Source organism: Rhinolophus sinicus, linkage group LG09 (assembly GCF_036562045.2).
Source record: "Rhinolophus sinicus isolate RSC01 linkage group LG09, ASM3656204v1, whole genome shotgun sequence".
Lineage (NCBI taxonomy): Eukaryota > Metazoa > Chordata > Mammalia > Chiroptera > Rhinolophidae > Rhinolophus > Rhinolophus sinicus.
In genome coordinates, this window is record NC_133758.1 from 13,041,266 (window position 1) to 13,060,405 (window position 19,140).

The 19,140-nt window shown below is 47.0% G+C and overlaps 1 protein-coding gene across 3 annotated transcripts in view; it reads left to right on the top strand.

Annotated features, from left to right (window-relative positions):
• ALPK2 (alpha kinase 2) overlaps positions 1–18,688 on the top strand; it is a 115,891-nt gene extending 97,203 nt beyond the window's left edge. For 2 of the 3 annotated variants that reach the window (XM_074339896.1, XM_074339895.1), the window contains 3 exons: positions 510–727; positions 5,513–5,561; positions 17,924–18,688. In XM_074339896.1, the coding sequence (XP_074195997.1) occupies positions 510–727; positions 5,513–5,561; positions 17,924–18,140 (484 nt within the window). In that variant the 3' untranslated portion in view covers positions 18,141–18,688. The remainder of the gene's footprint in view (positions 1–509; positions 728–5,512; positions 5,562–17,923) is intronic. The other variant, XM_074339897.1, reaches the window with a different exon arrangement.
• Positions 18,689–19,140: the final 452 nt, after the last annotated feature.

The window sequence follows — 19,140 nt, forward strand, 5'->3', positions numbered from 1 at the left end:
ACAGCACGTAGAACTATACATTTACTTGTTTATTGTCTGTCTCCTTCACTTAAAAGTAAGTTCCATGAAAGCAGAGACTGTTTTCTTTACTGCTGTTTTCTGGAACAGCGTCTGGTAGAGTGACACTGAAGAAGCCACTGAATGAATATTTGTTGACTGAATAGAAGGGAGGGAGGGAGGGTGGAAGGAATGAAAGTTGTCTATATGATGGATGGATAGATGCATTTAGTCACGTGACCAATGGGTCATTGAGATGTGACTATAATAAGACATTCATTTATACATGAGCAATTAAACTCCATCCCAAGGAAGAGTTTCTGACCAACTGTAGGGACAAATAATCAGAAACACATCCTTTTATCCATTGACTAATCATTGGGGAATTTTTAGTCTAAATCTAATGGAACCAGGGCTTATTGTGAAGCTCCCTGCTACTCCAGGTGAGATAGAACACACCCAGTATTCCCTCCTGAGAATGTGATGTGTGCCCATATTCTCTTCTCTTCCAGGATCATTCCTATTTTTCTTATCCATCGACCTAAGAACAACATCCCATATGCAACAGTGGAGGAGGAGCTGATTGGAGAATTTGTGAAATACTCTATTAGGGATGGGAAGGAAATCAACTTCTTGAGAAGGGAATCAGAGGCTGGTCAGAAGTGTTGTACCTTCCAGCACTGGGTATACCAGAAAACAGGTGGCTGTCTCCTGGTCACGGACATGCAAGGTGAGGCAAGCAGCTTGCCCCAGGCTCTGGGGATGCTGTGGGCTTGGGATATTCCTGAAGGTGGGGCGTGAAGGTGAGGGAACAGTCTGCTGGGTTCCCATAAGCAGGTTCACCAGCAGAAGGTGTTACTAATGTTTCATCAGAAACAAGGTGTGACAAAGGAGCCTAAAATGACCAGCCAATGGAGATATAAAGTACATTTTAATAATTCATGCCAATGATGCCTTCCCATTATAACAGGCAACCAAAGATTGACTTTATTGTTATGTCCTCAACAGGCACAGACTCAGAAGTACATATGAAAACCCGGAAATGCCAACAGATAAATTAAGATGTGATAATTCATTTTTAATAGGTGAAAGGGTCTTTCGCAATTACTTTAGATTTCAAGCTCTCCTGATGAATTGACAGCGTATCTTCAATTTATACGCACATTTTTTAGGAATATGTTTGTTGTATGCAGTGGGGATGTCATACTTAGGTTTCCCCAGAGACAGCCTTGAGACGTGTGGCAGTTTGGGTTCCCCAAGACCACCCTCAGGTTCATTAATTTGCTGGAAGAACTCACAGAACTCAGAAAAGCCTTTATACTCATGGTTACGGTTTACTACGCCAAACAGATACAGAGTCAAATCAGCAAAGGGAGGAGGCACATGGGGCAGAATCCAGGTGGGAGCTCCCGGCTGTCCCCTCCTGGTGGAGGCATGTGGACATGCTTACTTCTCCCAGCAGGGATGTGTAGCAAGCCACACATATGAGAACTGCCCACCAGGGAAACTCTCCTGAGCCTTGGTATCAGAGTTTTTATCGGCGCCCATCACATAGGCATGACTGACTGCTGGGGAGCTTGACCTTAGCCTCTAGCCACTCCAGATGTCCATCTGATACCACATGGCCCAAGGTCCCAGGTAGACAGAGAAACTCCTATCGAGCAGCACATTCCAAGGGCTTAGAAGTTACCTTTCAAGAGTTGGGCAAGGATTGAACCTTTCTTTGAGTTCGCTCAATCCTTTGCTACACACCAATGTCCAAGTACAAACAATTCAGGGAGGGGGGGATCCCAGGAAACACTGATAGGAAAGTGGAGAAGTGAAACAGGGAAAGGGAAGGCAGCCAGTAGGGTACCTTATAATACAGTCACTTACTGCTCTGGGCACCTGAAGCTCATGCCTGCTGGGAGAACTCTGGAAGCCTGTGCAAAGCACACTTCTCAGAATGATTGTACCCAAGGAGTGAGGGAGGAGGCGTATTTATACACCAACCTCCTTTAGTTCCCAATGCGACGCTGCTCCTGGTGGGGGCTTTAACTCACCTGTACTTGGCAACTACTTATGGGCAAGCCAAGCTGAGCAAAGCAGACTTCTGTGATTAGAGAAAGTTCTCAGGCAAAGAAATGCCAGTGGTGGCACCTGGGCCAGTGTGCACGGAAGTGGTTAGTGTGACAGCAGTGGATGGGGGGGAGGGGGCACCAACAGCTCTGCCACAGGGGGTTTCCTATTCCTTTTCCTTCCCAGATAATCATGCGGGTAAGAAACATCTGAACTATAATTGGATGCCTACTAAATGTCAGACATTGTCGTATAAGACCTTTCAATAATATCATAACACGCTGATGAAAAGTAAGATTGCCTCTGCCCCTGCTCCTCAATTTCCTAGCTGTTAGCTTTGGGCAAATTACTCACCTCTCTGTGCCTCAGCACTTTGCACAGGGGGTTATTGTGAGGATCACGTGACACAGTGTTCTGTGAAAAGGCAGGGTACACAAACCAGCCCCCAAACGCCGAAGGAGCTGAGAGACCAAAGAACGAGGCAGACAAGTCCAGCTTGTTGGTTAATAAATTTAAGAGGGAACTTACGTGCAGGAAATGCTCTTCTTGGGCAGTGGCAAGATACCAATCTCTGCTGCCTTCCCCTCCTAGGTCATCTTCTTTCATCCTCCCTCAGAGATGGACCTGTGTGCTCCGGGAGGAGTGCATGGGTGGTCAGGGGAGACTGACAGGCCAGATATTAGCAGGCCCTGGAGCCAGGATGACTGAAGAGATAGGTAACAGTAGGGCACTTTGCCCCAGAAGAAGGGGTGATGGAAACTTAGTGACTAGCCAGAAACGTCTGTACACATTCCAGAATCCACCCGGGGGAAGGGGATGGGGTCAAAAGTTGGGGATCATTCACTCACAAGTTAAGTTGGCAGATTCGCTTCAAGATGGATTCAGCTTTGCAAGATGGAGTGGGCTCTGCCCACATAGATAGTAAAATATTTAACGAAGCATTAACACATAATAAGTGTTCCCTATTTGAAAAAATGGCTATTTTGAAATAACCATAGACGTAAGAAGTTGCAAAAATGTCCAGAGTGGTCCCCACATCCCCTTCATCTAGCTCCGCCTCATGCTGACATCCTCCCTGGCTGTAGTACATTATCAAAACCAGGAGGTTGGTGTTGGCACAATCTGATTAATTAGACTACAGACCTTACTTGGATTGTACTAGCTCTTGTTTGCACATGTTTTCTCCTGTTATTTTTGTTTAATCTTCAAAATAACCCTGCAAAGAAGATATGATGATCCCTATTTTCCAGATGAGAAAACAAAGGCCCAAAGACAGGGATTTAATTGCCTGCTGTCACTCGGCTAACAAGCAGAGGGGTCCAAGATTCCAACCCATGATTTCTGACTCCAAACCCCAAGCTCTTTGCACTCACCCACAAATCTACAAATTGGCAAGAGAGTTCCAAGTGTCCCCTGAAGTTAAAGTGTCCCGTGGGAGACTCTTCGAAGGCCAGCGGGGAAGTGCAATGCTGCAGTCTTGCGGATGGGACTGGCCTGCAAATTGAAGGCAGCCATTCCTGCTGGCTTTAAGAGGCTTCTTTCCTGCGACACACTCACAAAATATAGTCTCAACAGACTCTGCTGTGCAATCGTTGATACGCCCCATCTTTTCTCCTTCAGAGTTCATTTTGCATTAAATATAATCCTTCTACTGAAAAGTAACACCCTGGAGCTTCATGCACAGCTAGTTTCATTTCCAGGCGCTAGTAAACAACTCTAGTGGAATATTACATCTCTCTGTAAGTGATGTGTGTGGTTTAATGTGGTGGCATTGTGTTTCATAATGGTGTTTATTTGCCCTCTGCTGCGGCTGGGAAAAATCTTTTCATTGTCATCGTCATTACGGCACAATATAGCACATCCATTCTCTAGACAATATCCATATTTTATAATTTTACTGAGACACTGGAATTAGGATTAAATAAAAGAGACAAACCCAAACTCGACCATTACCTCCTCAGACTCTTAAAAACGTTATCCCCTCCCCTTGCTTCTTCACAGGATTGTGGCAGCTTTGAGGGGTGAAAGCCGAGGCTGGGATTTGGCCCTATGGTCTGCACCATGGTGAGACCTCCAGGGTTCCTGAGAGGCTGTCACCCAAAAGACCCATGCACTCAAATTCTGGAGAATGAACTCAGCAAGCTGCCTACTTCCTTCCTCCCATCAGAAACAACCTGTAGATGATTATTATACCCAACTCAGTCTAATAGCTGCACACTAGAATTTAAATTATTATCCTATAGAGACTCTTAATAACCTTGGTTGAATTGCTGGCAAATTATTAAATCAAGAGAGAGACATTTCCTTTTAAAAATTATATTCTATCTTTCTAAACTGTAACTGACAGCCGGTAATTGTGAGAAACCATAAAAAGCAATTCCCAAGTTCAAAGACCTTGTGCCAAGTGACTTTTAAAATTGGACTTCCATGCAGCTTAGAGCTGTGATTTTTAAACACAACTTTCCGCGAAACGAGATGTCCAAAGAGGGCTTTTGCAATCTGGTGTCTTTTTTTTCTTTTTTTTTTTTTTGTAAAGCTCAGTCCCTATAATATAAGCTATGTGAAGCATTTCTACATATGTTCTCGTTGTTAGCAGCTTTGAAAGAATGAGACGGATTCATCGCCAGCTGTGAAAGAAGCTTTTAAAATGCTCACTGGCTCACCCAAAATGCCGTGTCTAATTCAGCTCACAGGTGCACTGCCGAAAAGCAGGGCTCATTGCTTCTGGCTGATGAACCAGCCTGCGTAGCAGCATGACCTGTATTTTTCCTCTGCTCCAGGGAGACTCTGCTGAATCGGAGCATTAACCCTTTAGCAGCCTTCCCTAAGCCTCAGAAAACAATGTTCATAGGCGTGGGGACCCATGAAAACTATGTTGCCATCAGGTCAAACCTCAGGGTTGGCTTAGGCAGGATGCTCGTTCCTATGTCCACAGCCCAGACTGGTTTCTATGCTGCCAGGCCCCTCAGGGAGCAGATCACCTGCTGGCCATGGGGAAGACAGCCATCCCCGCCTGGCACAGGTAGGACAAGAGTCAAAGGGAGGAGAGGAACAGCAAGCGTGAGGCCTGGGTCTGGCAGGTGCGGGCAGACTTTGGGGTGGCGCTGTGCACCCCATGCCCTGCCATCAAAGACCCATCACTAGGTTGCAATGGTGAAACTGAGTTGGAGCAAGTGCCCATAGCCACCACCCTAGAGAGGCAGGTCTCCCCTGAGCTGCTGCGTCAGAGGCCCACCTTCCCCACTCCCCTCCCATCACGCTGGACACATGCGTGAAAGGGTGTCAGCCTTGACAGAAAGAGGCCTCCGCTGATGAAACAAGGAGGAAAGCATGTGTTTATGCAGGAAGGGAAATGAGGAAAGGCTGTCACTACTCCCCACCCCAGTGAATAGATTGTCCGATCTTTCTGAGCAGCCCAGGGTAACACAAATTCCATCTTTGCTCTCTCTTCCTATAGGTGTAGGAATGAAGTTAACTGACGTTGGCATAGCAACCTTAGCTAAAGGGTGAGTAGAAAAAAAAAAAAAGTCAAGTGCGTCTTATCCTTCAACTCTGGGCTTCCAAACACCTTCTGGGCAAACACTGTTTGGCTGATGTGGGCAAAGCAGATTTCTTGTCCTAACTGAGGGTGACAAATGTTCTTGGGACGAATTCAACTCATTTCTCTTACTTACATAAAACATTTATGGACTTGGTTCTCCCAGGGAAACACATTTGTTTCCTAACTTTGAAACAAACAAGAACTCTGCAAAGGCATTTCAAGATTAATTACTAACAGGAGTCGGGGGGGGGGGGGGGGGGGGGGGGAGGCAGAATGCCAGCATTACTGGGATTCCTTTTAACTATGAACGCTCCGTTTTTCTACATTTAATATCTTCATTATTAGAATGAAGGTATGTTTATATGAAGCATATGGGTATATATGTATATACTTCGTAATTGAGTGCAGTAAACGCAGTTTGCATACCTTTAGCATATTTTCCCCCAAGTGCCCCTGTAGGCAGCGCCCAGACTTCCATGGTGATGCTTCCAGGAGGAAATGGCTCTGGAAGAGCTATGATTAGTGACCTGGGTTGTTTTCCTAACATGTGTAGGGTGCTGCTTTGCCTTGGGGGGGGGGGGCGGCATGCCTAGATGGCACGATCCCAGTTTGCTGGGGTGTCTCTTTAACAAACAGTGCCTCTCACTGCCTTGTTTGACCACCACTGAAGAGAAGGCAAGCTCTTTATGGTTCTTGGTGAAAACAGAGTTCTGGGTGCTACCAGGTTTACATTTGCCCACTGCTGCTGTTCCCACGAGCTAAGACCTTTTGTAAGGAGGAGGCAACGGGGTGAGTGCCTTTCAGAAGGAATGGCTTCTGCTTTGAATGTAGGTATTATTATTGTTCAGGTGTGCGGAGGCCAACAGATCAGGAGACATCTGCCACTGAAGTGTTTGTTGCTCTCCGTTCCCAAGAGGAGGGGGCATGTCATGCCATGCGTTGGGGGGGGGCACACAGGGAAGCACGAGTGTGGGTCAGACAGCAGGAGTGAGGGGAACATGTGGGCAAGAGCCATCATTGTGGTTTCTGTGGGAAGGAATGGGTGAGGCAGGGTAAGCAAGCTTAAAATTGTCTCGTTTGAACATTTTCAGTGGGTTCTGGGGTGTAGGGGCTGTCCCTAGTTGTCTGTAACCTGCCCTGGGCTGGTTAGGGAGGGGGAGTGGCTCTGAGGGTGAGAGCCCGGAGGGGAGGTGGTGGGGGCGGGCTCCTGACTGGTTAGTTTGCATCTGAAAGGTGTTTTAGAGGGTCTGTCGCTTACTCTCTAGGAATTGGCTAGCCCTGGGAGGGGCAGTCCCTCTAGGGCCAGCATTCCCCAAATGTCAAAGTGTGAAAATACAGAAAAAAGAACCGTGGGACTAGTACAGGTTACTCTCCTAGGCTCCTAATGACTGACCCAGGCGAGCTTCCAGGTATCTCAGATCAAGGACGTCAGCAAAGCTTTAACAAGGATACTAATTTCCAACCTCATTGAAGGACAGAGAAAAGTAGAGGGATTGGAGGCGGGGGAAGTGAAAGGGGGACCACTCTTTCTTTTAACCACCAGATCAGTAAGTCTGCTTTGCAAAGTTCTCACTGACTACCAAAGGTTTTAGAAAAATGCAGTTTGGGTATTTTCCTTTTCAGAAACTGCTCAGGACAATAAACTTTCGTGTTGGAACTATCTTCATGCTCCATCCTCAGTGCTGACCAGAATTTGGTCATGGCCTTGGGCTGGAGAAGAGAGTATGTCAGAAGGGCATGTGATGCAGTGGGGAGAACAGGGGTTTTAGAGAAAAACGGGTTCAAATCTTGATCCTGCCACTTCTGATTCTCCTAGTGGCAGCCTTGCTTTGTGCTGTCATAGGAATTTGTCTGGCCTGTGCTCAAATTTTATACCATTATTTAGGTAACTTTCTACCGAAACACAGCAGAAAACTGCCCAAGAAGTTTTAAAAACTAAGAGAAGCATAAGAGAGTGATTATTTAGGACATCCTTTAAAAGCATCTCAACAGCATCCAGGAACCCAAATCACATTTTTCTCCTAATTTAAAAAGAAATCCGATCCCTTGATTTTGTTCGCAGCTTTAATGTGATTTCTCTGGCCTGGGACAGCTGCCCAAAACCCATTAGAAGCATTGATGGCTGGAGCCCAGTGCAAAATGTCTATAAAGTGTTACTTATTGCCTTCCCACCCACGAAGTGGTCAGGAAGCAGGAGGTGGGAGAGGGTGTTCTGAAGCATCCGAGAACTTTGGAAAGGATATTAGATCATCTTGTCCGTTTTGTTTTAAACTTGTCTTCAAACGTTTCCTTTAAGTCACAATTTTCCCCCCCAAAGAAATGTTTCTTAGAAGCCCAGTTTAAAAAACGGATAAAAGGGGGACCTCTGATCGGAGTGTAAAGGGTGGTTGGGAGATCTCTTTGGAGGCCCCTGGAAACCTGTCTGCTCTGGCGTGAAAACCAACAACCATGTCCGACCTTCTCACTTCTCAAGTGAGGAGCAGGCAGTGCAGAAAAAGGAGGCAGCCTGCTTCCAGGCAGGGCCCTGCACGAAGTACGCCTTCCCCAGGAAAAGGGGCAGGTCCTCAAGGTTTGGAGGACAGATTTGATCGAAGAAACTCTCCAGTGGAAACCAAAGCTGCAAAATGGAGTTCAGACAATGGGGAGAGACATGGAAAAGGTTCAAGTTCAGAGGCAGCTTGCAGACAGGCAGAGAAAAGGTCAGGTGGGAAGCAATGGTGAATGGGGGAAGGGAAGGCTGGGGAGCGTTTCAGAGGGCTTCCGGAAAGCAGGAGAGAAGACTGATGGCTAAACGTTGATTAAGCATATTCTCTTTATTCTTAGCAAGCACCCTGTGTATGTTTAATGCATCCATGCTGGAAAGGGAGAGTTCTGCATTCTCCGGGAACCTGGGGACTGGGTGCCGTCTTAAGAAGCAGTGCTCTGTGTAGACAGCATTACATATGGGCACTTGACCACTTTAGAAAGATCTCAAGGCATGGAAGGGAGAAGCAACGAGAAGCCAAATCTGACTTGTTCTAAGAATCATTAATAATGATAATAATAATAAACAATATTCTGTATGGTTTGAAACAGAAAGAAAAACAAATTCTCCCAAATTTAGGGCCCACCCTGTTTGGTCAACAGTGGTCGGGATACTTGGCAGGAAGAGGAGCCCTTGGGGTCATTTAAAGAAAATATTCCCTATGTCTCAATCTGGATCATATATTTGGCTGCTGAAACCCCCATAAATGCCACCCGATTGTTCTCTTGTTTAGTCAAGTCAGAGGATGTGGTCTATTTTGAGTGTAAATAGTTACTTCTAATTTTCATAAGAGAAAACAGGCAACCGTCGTGACTTACTTATTTGAATGCAACTTTACCTGGTGGTATGTATGGTCCCTAAAACAGAAGTATGTAATATTTCTCCTTGGAGCCAACGATATAAATATGTCTGGAAACGCATTACCTGTACCTCAATACCCATCGTCTCTCGGCAGTGTTGAGTACAAAAGCGTCAAACTGCAAAGTGTGGCAAATAGGATTGTTTTAACATCTAATAATCCATTTTCTAGGCAGACCCAAGACACTAACTAGACTGTTGACCATATCTCTGATTTGAAATTGCTCAGCCGTTTATAGAGTTCTCTGAGGGGGAGAAGGAAAAATGCCTAATTCTATAACTGGAGATTTGGAAATTTAACTAACCAGCCAAACCAAAACCTTTATAAATCTGTGCCTGCAGGCGAGCAGACCTGCGCATGTCTCAGTGGGTCCTGCAAACCCCGCCCCGGCCAGCAGCTGTTTCTGGGGAATGGCAAGGTTGCAAGTTAGCCATCAGAGGGCAGCAGAGGCAATACTTTTGCCCTCTATCGTCTCCCCTCCAAAGTCCATTTCACGTTGCTGGATCGAAGTAAAACAAAGAGAACTACCCTGAGCACATTTCTTCGCAGAAAATAAGCATTGGACAAAAATAGGATTGGTATGAATATACACAAAGGTCACCTCTCTCAGTGTGGCCACCACCCAGCGTTGTGACTTTTTCCCTTTAGAACAAAGGATGTTGAGACGTAAAGACGCATGGCATGTGTCAGGTGCCCCTGACATGGAAACCAAATTCAGAAGAACCCTGGACAGAATCACAAATGGCTTGTTCCCCATGGAGGGGCAAACATGAGGTGATAAGGGCCCAAATATCAAGGTAGACGCATGGTGAGGACAATTGCGTCCAGCAAGCATTCTCTACTGGTGTCAGTGTGCTTAGCTCTAGTACTGCAAGTCATGAAAAAGAGGAAAGACTGAAATAGACCCCACATTCGGTCAACCTGAGTTCCAGAAAAAAAAGCTCTGCCCTCCGTGCCAAGAGCAGCCCACTTTGGAGCCCCTGTGTACCCAGGAGCAGATGGTGGGGTGACAGCCACCTGGGATGCGAAACAATCCCGAGACACCACCATACCTGGAGAGGAGGGGCTGAAAAAACTTGTCAGTGGAAGGAAGTGGGATCTGATATTCAAGAAACATAACCCTAGAACAGGCTTGTGTGTGTGTGTGTGTGTGTGTGTGTGTGTGTGTGTGTGTGGTGATTCTAGGCAGACTCTTTAATGCAATGCACAAATCTGCCAGGAAGGGAGGAAACAAAGGACGTTGGAACAGAATTTCCTAATGTCCTTTAAGTGCATCTGATGGCAGGGCCCATGTCACTGTAGAATCCGGACATTCTACAGTGAATGTCTGAAGCCACACCTAGAGGTGATTCACCAATGTCAGGCTTCAGAGGACCAGTTTCGCAAGCCTACAAGACCTGAGAAAGGGTACTTTTACACCCAAATACCGACTTTCCCACAATGCTGCCATTGTCACTCATGCTGAAAGGCAGCCTACATCCTATTTTAATCTGATCAAGCCATTAAGTAGTAGAGCTAGTTAGCCCGTGGCTGATATATTAGGCCAGTCTTTGCCACCAAGAAAGTCTAGTGGCCCATGTAGGGAACATTTCACCTTTTCACAATTTTGGCAAGGCTGACACTACTGGTAATGCTCTTAGTGTGTATTCAGAGTCTCCTGGGCCCAAGAGTCAGGCAGGACACGTCCCCTTCACGGGGTGGAAATAGCATGGCAGTCTCTTGGCCTCTGCCCAAAAGTCTTACAAAAGACACTTCTGTTGAAGTGACTGGAGTTAGAGAGCCGTGGGGTTCCTCCTGCTCCCCAACACTGCTCGCTAGTTCTCCCCCTGCCCATTCCATCCCCAGGACCGGAGAGACGCACAGCCAGGCTCTCAGACATTTGTCATCCGGCTTCAGAGACAAATCTAAACAGAAGAAACATCTGGAAAGAGTGATGAATTCAAGATTGCCCCCCGCAGGACAGCCTGGCAGACAGTAGGAGGGGGATGAAAGATGAGAAAGTGACAGCCCAGAGAGCCAGGGGACACAGAGAACCTGAGCAGGAGAATAAGACGGGGTAAAGGCCAGAAGTGTCCAGAAAAAAGTATTAGTGCCTTTAAGAAAGTCTAAGCAAAATGACATGGTGGGGAGCCAGGTCACAGGGATTGAAGAGGGAGTGAGTGTGTCTCTAAAACGTCATGGACTTAACCTGTTTGTCACTAGGAGACAAAAATAAAGCCTAGAGGGGAGTTAGAAAAAGGAATGGTGTGTGTGTGTGTGTGTGTGTGTGTGTGTGTGTATCTAAAAGAGCTGTCTGACAGCCGGAGGGAAGGAACCTAAGGACAGGCAAAGAATGAGGGGCTACTTGTGGGGTGGCATTCCAGAGGAGCCAAAGCCCCTCCCTGAGGATTTCAGGGCTTGTCACATAAGGAAGACCCCCTGCAGTCAGCGCTGTGGGATCCTGAACACACTCAAGTGTGGCCTCTGCCCCCCCCTCACCCTGCCTTCTGAGCAGTGAGAGCGCAGTGGGAATGCTGATGCTTTGCTCTCACCTGTGGCCCTAAAGGGAGAGGACCCTTTGCAGCTAAAATGAGGACGAGCCTTTGGGAATCAGAGCTCTGGAGCTTAGGAGAGTAGATGAATATCAGACTGCCTATTTGATGTGTCTCTTATCTCCAGTAGTCCATCCTTTGTTCTCTTTGTCCCCAACTTCAGTTTCTGTTTTAGATATTAAGGAGAGGACCATGTGCTCTCTGCATGTCTGTGGGGATGTGACTCATGGCCTCCAGGGGACCCAGAGTAGCTGACTGGCTCTCCATCAACTCCCTAGGGGCCCCTCTCCACTCTCTCTTCCCTGGGGCTCACATCACAGAGGCCCTCCTGGTTTGGGGGTGCCTTCAGAAGCAACAAGAGCGGGTGAGAGCAGGAACCTTGCAAGTTTGCAGAGCTTCTAGAATGCCCCTGCCGGCAGAAGCAGAGAACCAGACCATGGGCATGCTTTTGCTCTCATTAAACTTGCAGCATTCTGCTTTTTCCTAGCCCTGGTGGATATCAGGGAGGAAAATGCCAGGGCTTGTGTCCAGGAGGCAGCTGTGGAGGGGCTGGTGCTCAAACCGAGGCTTGAGGGAGGGGTTGGCGATAAGGGCAGAGAGTGGGCAGTTGAGACCAGAGAGGCTGCAAGCCAAGGGAAGGAGCTGGGATTTGTTCTAAGGGAGATGGAAACGTCGGAGCACTTGTGTGACCGTGATCTGACTGAACATTCAGGTTTGCTGTGGGAGGCTGCCGGACAAGGCAGGAAGCAAGGGCCACCACCAGGGGGCGATAGCGATAGGCTGGGTGAAGGTTCCCATGGTGTTTGTGGGGGTCAGGTGCTAAGGTCACCTGTCCAAGGGGAGGAAGCTCAGCCGACAGACAACCTCAGAATACAACTTCTCTAGAAAACACATATTTGGTTATGTTACAATGTCCCCACCCAAACAGCCCAGTTGACTTTAACAGAAGCGTTTTTTATGGTGATTATGTGAAAGCAAGATTTCCGTTGCCACATAGTTTGGGGAAACCCTCGGTGGTTTCGTTAGTGTGGCACTTTATAGAGTCTTTAATGTGTTTTGAATGCTGAAGCGGGCCAGGAGGAAGCTTATATAGCATTCATCACAGTGCTAACACCACAGAATTATTTTTTTTCAAAGCATCTATTGCGCCTTGGAACGTATTTTGAGACATGCCCACCCACAGGAAATATTATATAGCATGACTTTTGAAGCCTTCCACACATGTCCGCTGGCCTCACCTTTCCTCAGAATGCCTGCTCTTGCTCAGACTGTCCCCTGAACATTTGCCCATGCTGTGCCCCCTGCTAGATAGACCCCGAACCTCTCCTGCCTCTGTGAAATGTTCTTAGAGCCAGCCAGGCAGTGGGACAAATCACATCCCCTGGGTTACTGTAGTTCTTCATCACAGCGTAATGTAATTATTTGCTTATGTGTCTGTCAATTCCCTATAAGATGGCCAGCTTCTGGAAAAGGGTCACCTTACTTATGAATCCCATTTAATCCCCTGTAATGCCTGCCACATAGCTGGTACCCAATGGATGAAGAAGTGAAGAGTATTGATGGAACTATAGGCAACATACTTGATGATTTCAGAGTGGGAGGCTTTCCAGGGCCTCTCTTTTTACACATAGGTGACAATTGGTTCTACCTGTTCATAAATCCAGTCCTAGCCTTATTTTACACCCTCCCCCCAACTAGGGGTTTATTTCAATTGCATGTCCTTGTCGCCTTTCCCTATACATTAAAATTTTCCTCGGAAGGGATATCAGACTCTAACTTGTGTTATAAGTAGACTTACTTCTAAAAGGGTTCCCAAAGGGTGGGGATTCTCTATAGGTTATTCTGGTCTCTGGTTTTCTTTAAACAAGTCCTTTATAAAGCCAGACAAGAACTTAGATTTCTTCCTCACAGCCAGAGCTGGACGTTTCTGCAGCTTTGCTCCCGGTATGATTGGAGATAATGAATCTCCCAGGGAAGCTGGGATATGCTGAGAGAGAAGCCGGCCATGCTGTCAACTGGCGACTTTTGTGTGAGTCTGGAAGGCTGTGCCATCCATTATCAAGATGAGAGGACAGAGGAATGGTTTTGAAGCAGGAAATAGGCCTCGCACGGTTTCATGTCATAGTAAGAACAGGCACACCGTGGAGATATTGTGGGTTCGGTTCCCGATCATCGTAATAAAGCGAGTTGTAATCTGTTTGCTGGTGGAGGGCCTTGCTATGAATTTGTAAAAAATGCAGCATTTGGGAAGCCCAATAAAGTGAGGTGTAGCTGTACTGAATAAAACTGTGTCAAGTGAGGGCAGGCTTGTGGAAATAGATAGCTCCCTCTAATTCCCTCCCCCTCCAAAGTGGAAGGCTACAGTGTGATTTTACAATGTATGACACAAATTTCAAGAAAAAAGCCATGATCCGGTTTCAATAGAAAGATGTTTCCAAAGCAAATAGGGATGATTTGAGGTCATTGCAATTTCAGTCTATGTCCTGCTGCTCCAAGTGGGACCACTGGACCAAATGCAGACTCTCAGACCCCACCCCAGACCTACTGAATCCAAGCCAGCATTTTAACAGGATCCCTGGGTAATTTGTATGCACCCCTCCCATCCAGAGGGAAAAATATTTAAGAAAACCCTCCAATGGGTGATACTTAGTGGAATAGACTTATTATTCCACTTCTGGAAATAGTGAGCTGGGGGACGGATATAGTAATATAAAATGATGGGCTAGAAAGTAATACTGATTTGAGGTTAAGGATAAAAAGATCCAGTTAGTAAAATCCCACAGAGCTCAAGTTTCTAAACATGGAAATGTGTGGAAGAGTTTGCAAATACAGGGTTCTTCTTTATTCTATTGTATTAGATTCCTAGGGCTGCCATAACAAATGACCAGAAGCTGGATGGCTTAGAACAGAACTTTCTTTCACAGTTCTGGAGATCAGAAGTCCAACAGCAAGGTGTCGGCAGGCTTGGCTCCTTCTGGAAGTTGTGAGGAAAAATGTATTCCATGCCTGTCTCCCAGCTTCCAGAGGTTGCTGCGTTGCTTGGCATTCCTTGGCTTACAGACGTATTGCTCCAATCTCTGCCCCCATCGTCAGGCAGCATTCTTTCTGTGTGTCTCTATCTCTACTCCTCTTCTTACATAGACACCAGAAATACTGGATTAAGGGCCCGTTCTACTTCAGTATGACTTCATCTTAATTACATTTTCAATGATGCTATTTCCAAATAAGGTCACATTCTGAGGTTCTGGGTAGGACATGACTTTGGAAGGGACACTCTCCAACCCAGTACATCCATCCAGCAAGAATAAGATGGAGAGCGTCTGCAATGGGGGTCATGCTGGAGAGATGTCACAATACTCCAGATTTGTGGTCTCTTCCATTCCCGAGGGTGACAGTTGGTACATGTGGCACGCAAGGTGGGCCTTGAGCAGGAGAACCTGTCTCTCCCACTGCATGGTATTTTAGGAGAGCTTGGTGTAATTTCAGAGGACTCGTGTCCTTTGAAAAACTCTGGGTTAACTGATCTCGCAACACAAAGGAGGTTGCCCTGTTTTCTTCCTCGGCAACGACAATGGCTGTGAGTTTGAGGGAACAGAGGTCGAAGCGGGAGCCAGGCATTCCTGGCTGAGCTAGGGACCAAATTGTGAAAGGAGAAAGACTTTTAATTGTGTAGACGCTAGGTAGCAAAAAAAATGTATACCTCAGAGAGCGAGGGGAGGCAAGTCCAGTATTGCTTGAGATGCCAAGTTGAGAGTCCAAAATTAGATCGAGAAAGAGAAGTTCAGAAATGTGATCTGGAGAACGACTCTGGGCCAAGATGACGTAGCTCTGAGGATGGGGCTGGTATCCATTCATTTGTTCCCTTGACCTTTGTGGAAAAGCCTTCCATGGACAGGTGTTTGCGGCATAAAAGTAGTGTCCTAGGAGAGACCACAGTCTGTGCAGATGTGAGAAGTGGATGTAGTTTTCACAGAGATACAGGGATCAGGTTGGAGAGATTTCTTCTTGTGGTGTAGAGACGGCCAGAAGGGCTCCACCGTAAGGCGCTTGCGTTGGGGCTGGAAGGGCGCTGGGGGCAGAGAAAGGGCCTCGTAAACTGCGTTCCCTGTAGGGCCTCACCATGCCCACACTTGGTCTTCTGTAGAACTTCTGCTCCTGTCTCTGATACCTTACTGGCTTTCCGTAGGGACTCTAAAGAAAGAGGGACGTGGAGGAAAAGAAGGCGCCAGATTCCCGGGCCGAGGTCTGGGCTCCCAGACGCTGCTGGGCTGCCCACAAGTCCTGCTGTTCTGTCCAAACTCATCCCTTTCTATTCCAGTGGGTGGAAATCATTATATAAGGACTCACTTGTTACCCGGTGTTACACACTGGCCGCCAGGCGGTGCTTAAGAAGCCACTGGTGCACTTTCTGGGAGTTCACAGTGTGAGTTAGTGATTTTTCTCTGCAGAGACTAGATGTTGTCTGAATGTTTCAAAGCCTCAAGGCAGCCTGAGACAGAAGATTGTGACGCTTAAACAGGGAAGCCGCCTGTCCTCATGATCTTCCTAGTTTGTCTGAGAAGCTCAGGAATCGGGTGAGACAAGGGAGGTCTTTCTCTAGGAGGAGGATGGGATTGGCTTTCTATCATAACTGACAAATACAGGCCCAGGTGGCCTCACACCCTGCCCGGGAGTGCTCAGGGCACCAAGGAAATGCAGTCAGGCTGACATTTCAGCCTTTCTCCTGGTCTCCTGCCCGAAGAGATAGAGATGTAAAGGTGACATGGTTGGCAACAGAATTTATTCTACCCTGCTAGATTTGACTCCTGTCTCGGGCTGGCTTTTTCTTCAACGAGGGAGATTGGCTTTTAAAAACGGAGTCATTTTTTTTTAGCAAGAAAGTGGACTGTGGACTCCCAGGGGTAGAACCATTTCCTCTCAGGGAAGAGGAGGAGGGAGCAGGCTGGATTTGTAACACACGTGTCAGGATGGAGCTGCTCACCGGAGCTTTGGCTCCGGAGATGAAAGAAAGCTTTCATGCCTTTAACAGCTTAAAACCCAGCTTGGATTTCAGAGGGAAAAGCTCATAGTCCAGCCCATTCATTCCAGGTTTGTTGACCTTTATGGTTTCTACCAACAAATGAAGGAGGCCCATTTCTTGAATTATATTAGCTATAGATTCAACATGACGCCAGCATCACAGACTTCTTTTTGCCAGTTTGTGTTTGGCTCTACTAATTGGACATGGCTAGAACTCTCTCACACCCAGCAGGGCCAGTTCCATGGGTAGCCGCACAGGGCCCCACGCTCCGAAGGGCTTCGTGTAATGCATGTTCTGCTGTTGTCATCCTGAAAGGCTTAACGATTTTTGAGCAAGGAGCCCATGGTTTTATATTGTGCTGGGCCTTGCAAATGATGTCAACGGTTCTGTTTGCCAGGCACGGCCCGCCCCCTCCCCTTTACCTGGCAAATCCCTCATCCTTTGATGTCAGCTTCAACATCCCTTGCACCGGAAGGCCTCATCAGTTGCACCAACTTTAATATTGATAATTATAATAATAACATGGCCAATATTAACTGACTGTCATGCACTGAGCTGGGTGGTTTGTATGGATTCTCTCATTTCATCCTCTCAGCTACCCTTCGGCCAGCTTTCTTGATGGATCGTGTTCATGTGCAGGTGGGGAGGAAGACTGGGGACCTGGGGCTTGTCTATTCAAAAAGGACGCTAACCTACCATGATTGGGATGCGGAAACAGTCATCTACAGTCTGAGTAGTAAATGTTCCAACCAAAAGGAACAGCCCCTGAGCCCACTCCGAGGCAGAAGGTCAGCCTGCCAGACACAAAGGCTCAGATTCTTCTCCCTCTGGGGAGAAGGTAAGGTGTCACAGGAGAGAGCTCTTCTGTAAGAGGAAGACTCAGAGGGCTGCATCCTAATCTCTCTCACGTGAACTTGCTCTGTTTTCTTAGGCTGGCCCTACAACCTCTCAGCCTAAATTCATTCAATGTTAAATTGAAGGGTCTAAACTGAATCGTTTCATCCAGCCCCAAAGTTCTAGAATTCATTATCCAGAACCTCTGGGTGAGGTGAGGTAGCTTTCAGGTCATCAAGAGGTCTTGTAATGTTGATCAAGATGGTCCAGCACTAGTCACTAGGAGAAGAGGAAAGGGACAATACTATCCACCTACAACTGTCATCACCCAGAGCCCTTGCCTCATCGTAGACTTGACCATGGGTCTCTGCTTTTGCTGAATCCCCCAGGTTTTGTTTTTTTCTATCAATAGTTGTGTCAACCATCTGGCCATTCTTCCCTAAAATAGGAACAAAGATATTTTCCATGCACCATTATTTTCCCCTTTCAAAATTTTTCTTGTAACACAGGTAAAGTGCCTGTTCTCAACAATTATTTTTCCTTCCACCCAAACTCACAGGTACAAAGGATTTAAAGGCAATTGTTCCATGACCTTCATTGATCAGTTTAAAGCACTACACCAGTGTAACAAGTATTGTAAAATGCTGGGGCTGAAATCACTTCAAAACAACAACCAGAAACAGAAGAAGCCAAGCATCGGGAAAAGCAAAACTCAGCCAAACTCCACAACAGCGAAGAAGACGTCATCCGGGACCCCAGCAGAAAAGAAAACCTAGCATCCCATGTGACCCGATAGCTACCCCCAAGCAGCACCGTCATGTGGGTGGACATCTGAAAACATCCAGGAGAGAACACGTAGCCTGCAGAACGTGCTGTGACAATCCTTATTCCCAGCGGCCTCTAAAGCTGTCACCTGCCATCTTTGCTGAAATGACTTCGGAGCAGAGTTTGTGATCAGACTTACGGAGAGACCGAATCAATTATCAGTCTCAAAGACAGTCCGTCTTTGTACATACCCGTAGCATTTTTACCGACTTCGAGTTATGTGTCGATTTGTATATTTGCACGTGACTGTGTCGTCAAGGGCTTGGGTCTGTCCACAGCCCAAATCCTCCCACACCCATTCCTAACCTCATGATTTCTAGACACTTCCAGCTGTTCTTTAAACAGAAAACATGAATTCCTTTACCTGGTCAAGGTGTCCCACTGGTGTCGAATACGCTCTTGTGGCTGGAGGTGGCTGTTGAAACGGGAGGCCGTGTCCCATCATGATCCACACATCCAGTTATAATGTCCTGTTTCATTAAATTCATATTTAAACCAACAGTGTCAGGAGCCTCTGTTAGCGCAGAAACTAGTTTTTGAGAGGTTCTGCCTTATTTCACATTCCCCCAGGATTAGGAATTCACTCATTTGCTACTAAGTTTCCTGTAGCGTGAAGCACTTGGTGTCTGTGTTGTTTTCCCGGGCTTAGATCACAACTGGTTTGCTCACCATCTCCTTCGCTCTGTAAAACTGGGGCTGACCCAGGCTGAATGACACAGCGAGATGCATGCACAGCCTTGTGGGGCGCACTAGCGCCCAGGGGTCCCAGCCGGCCCACCCGTTCCATGTGGGCGTCCTTCCCTGCCGTGTGCGTCCTGCCAGCTGTTGAGCAGCATGGCTGCACCAGTTGACACGAGCAAGAGGACACGATGTGAAGACAGCTCAGGGACAGTTTTATGTGCCCCAAACTGAGAGAGGATGTCTGTTGCCAGTTTTCTGTTGTTGTCGTCA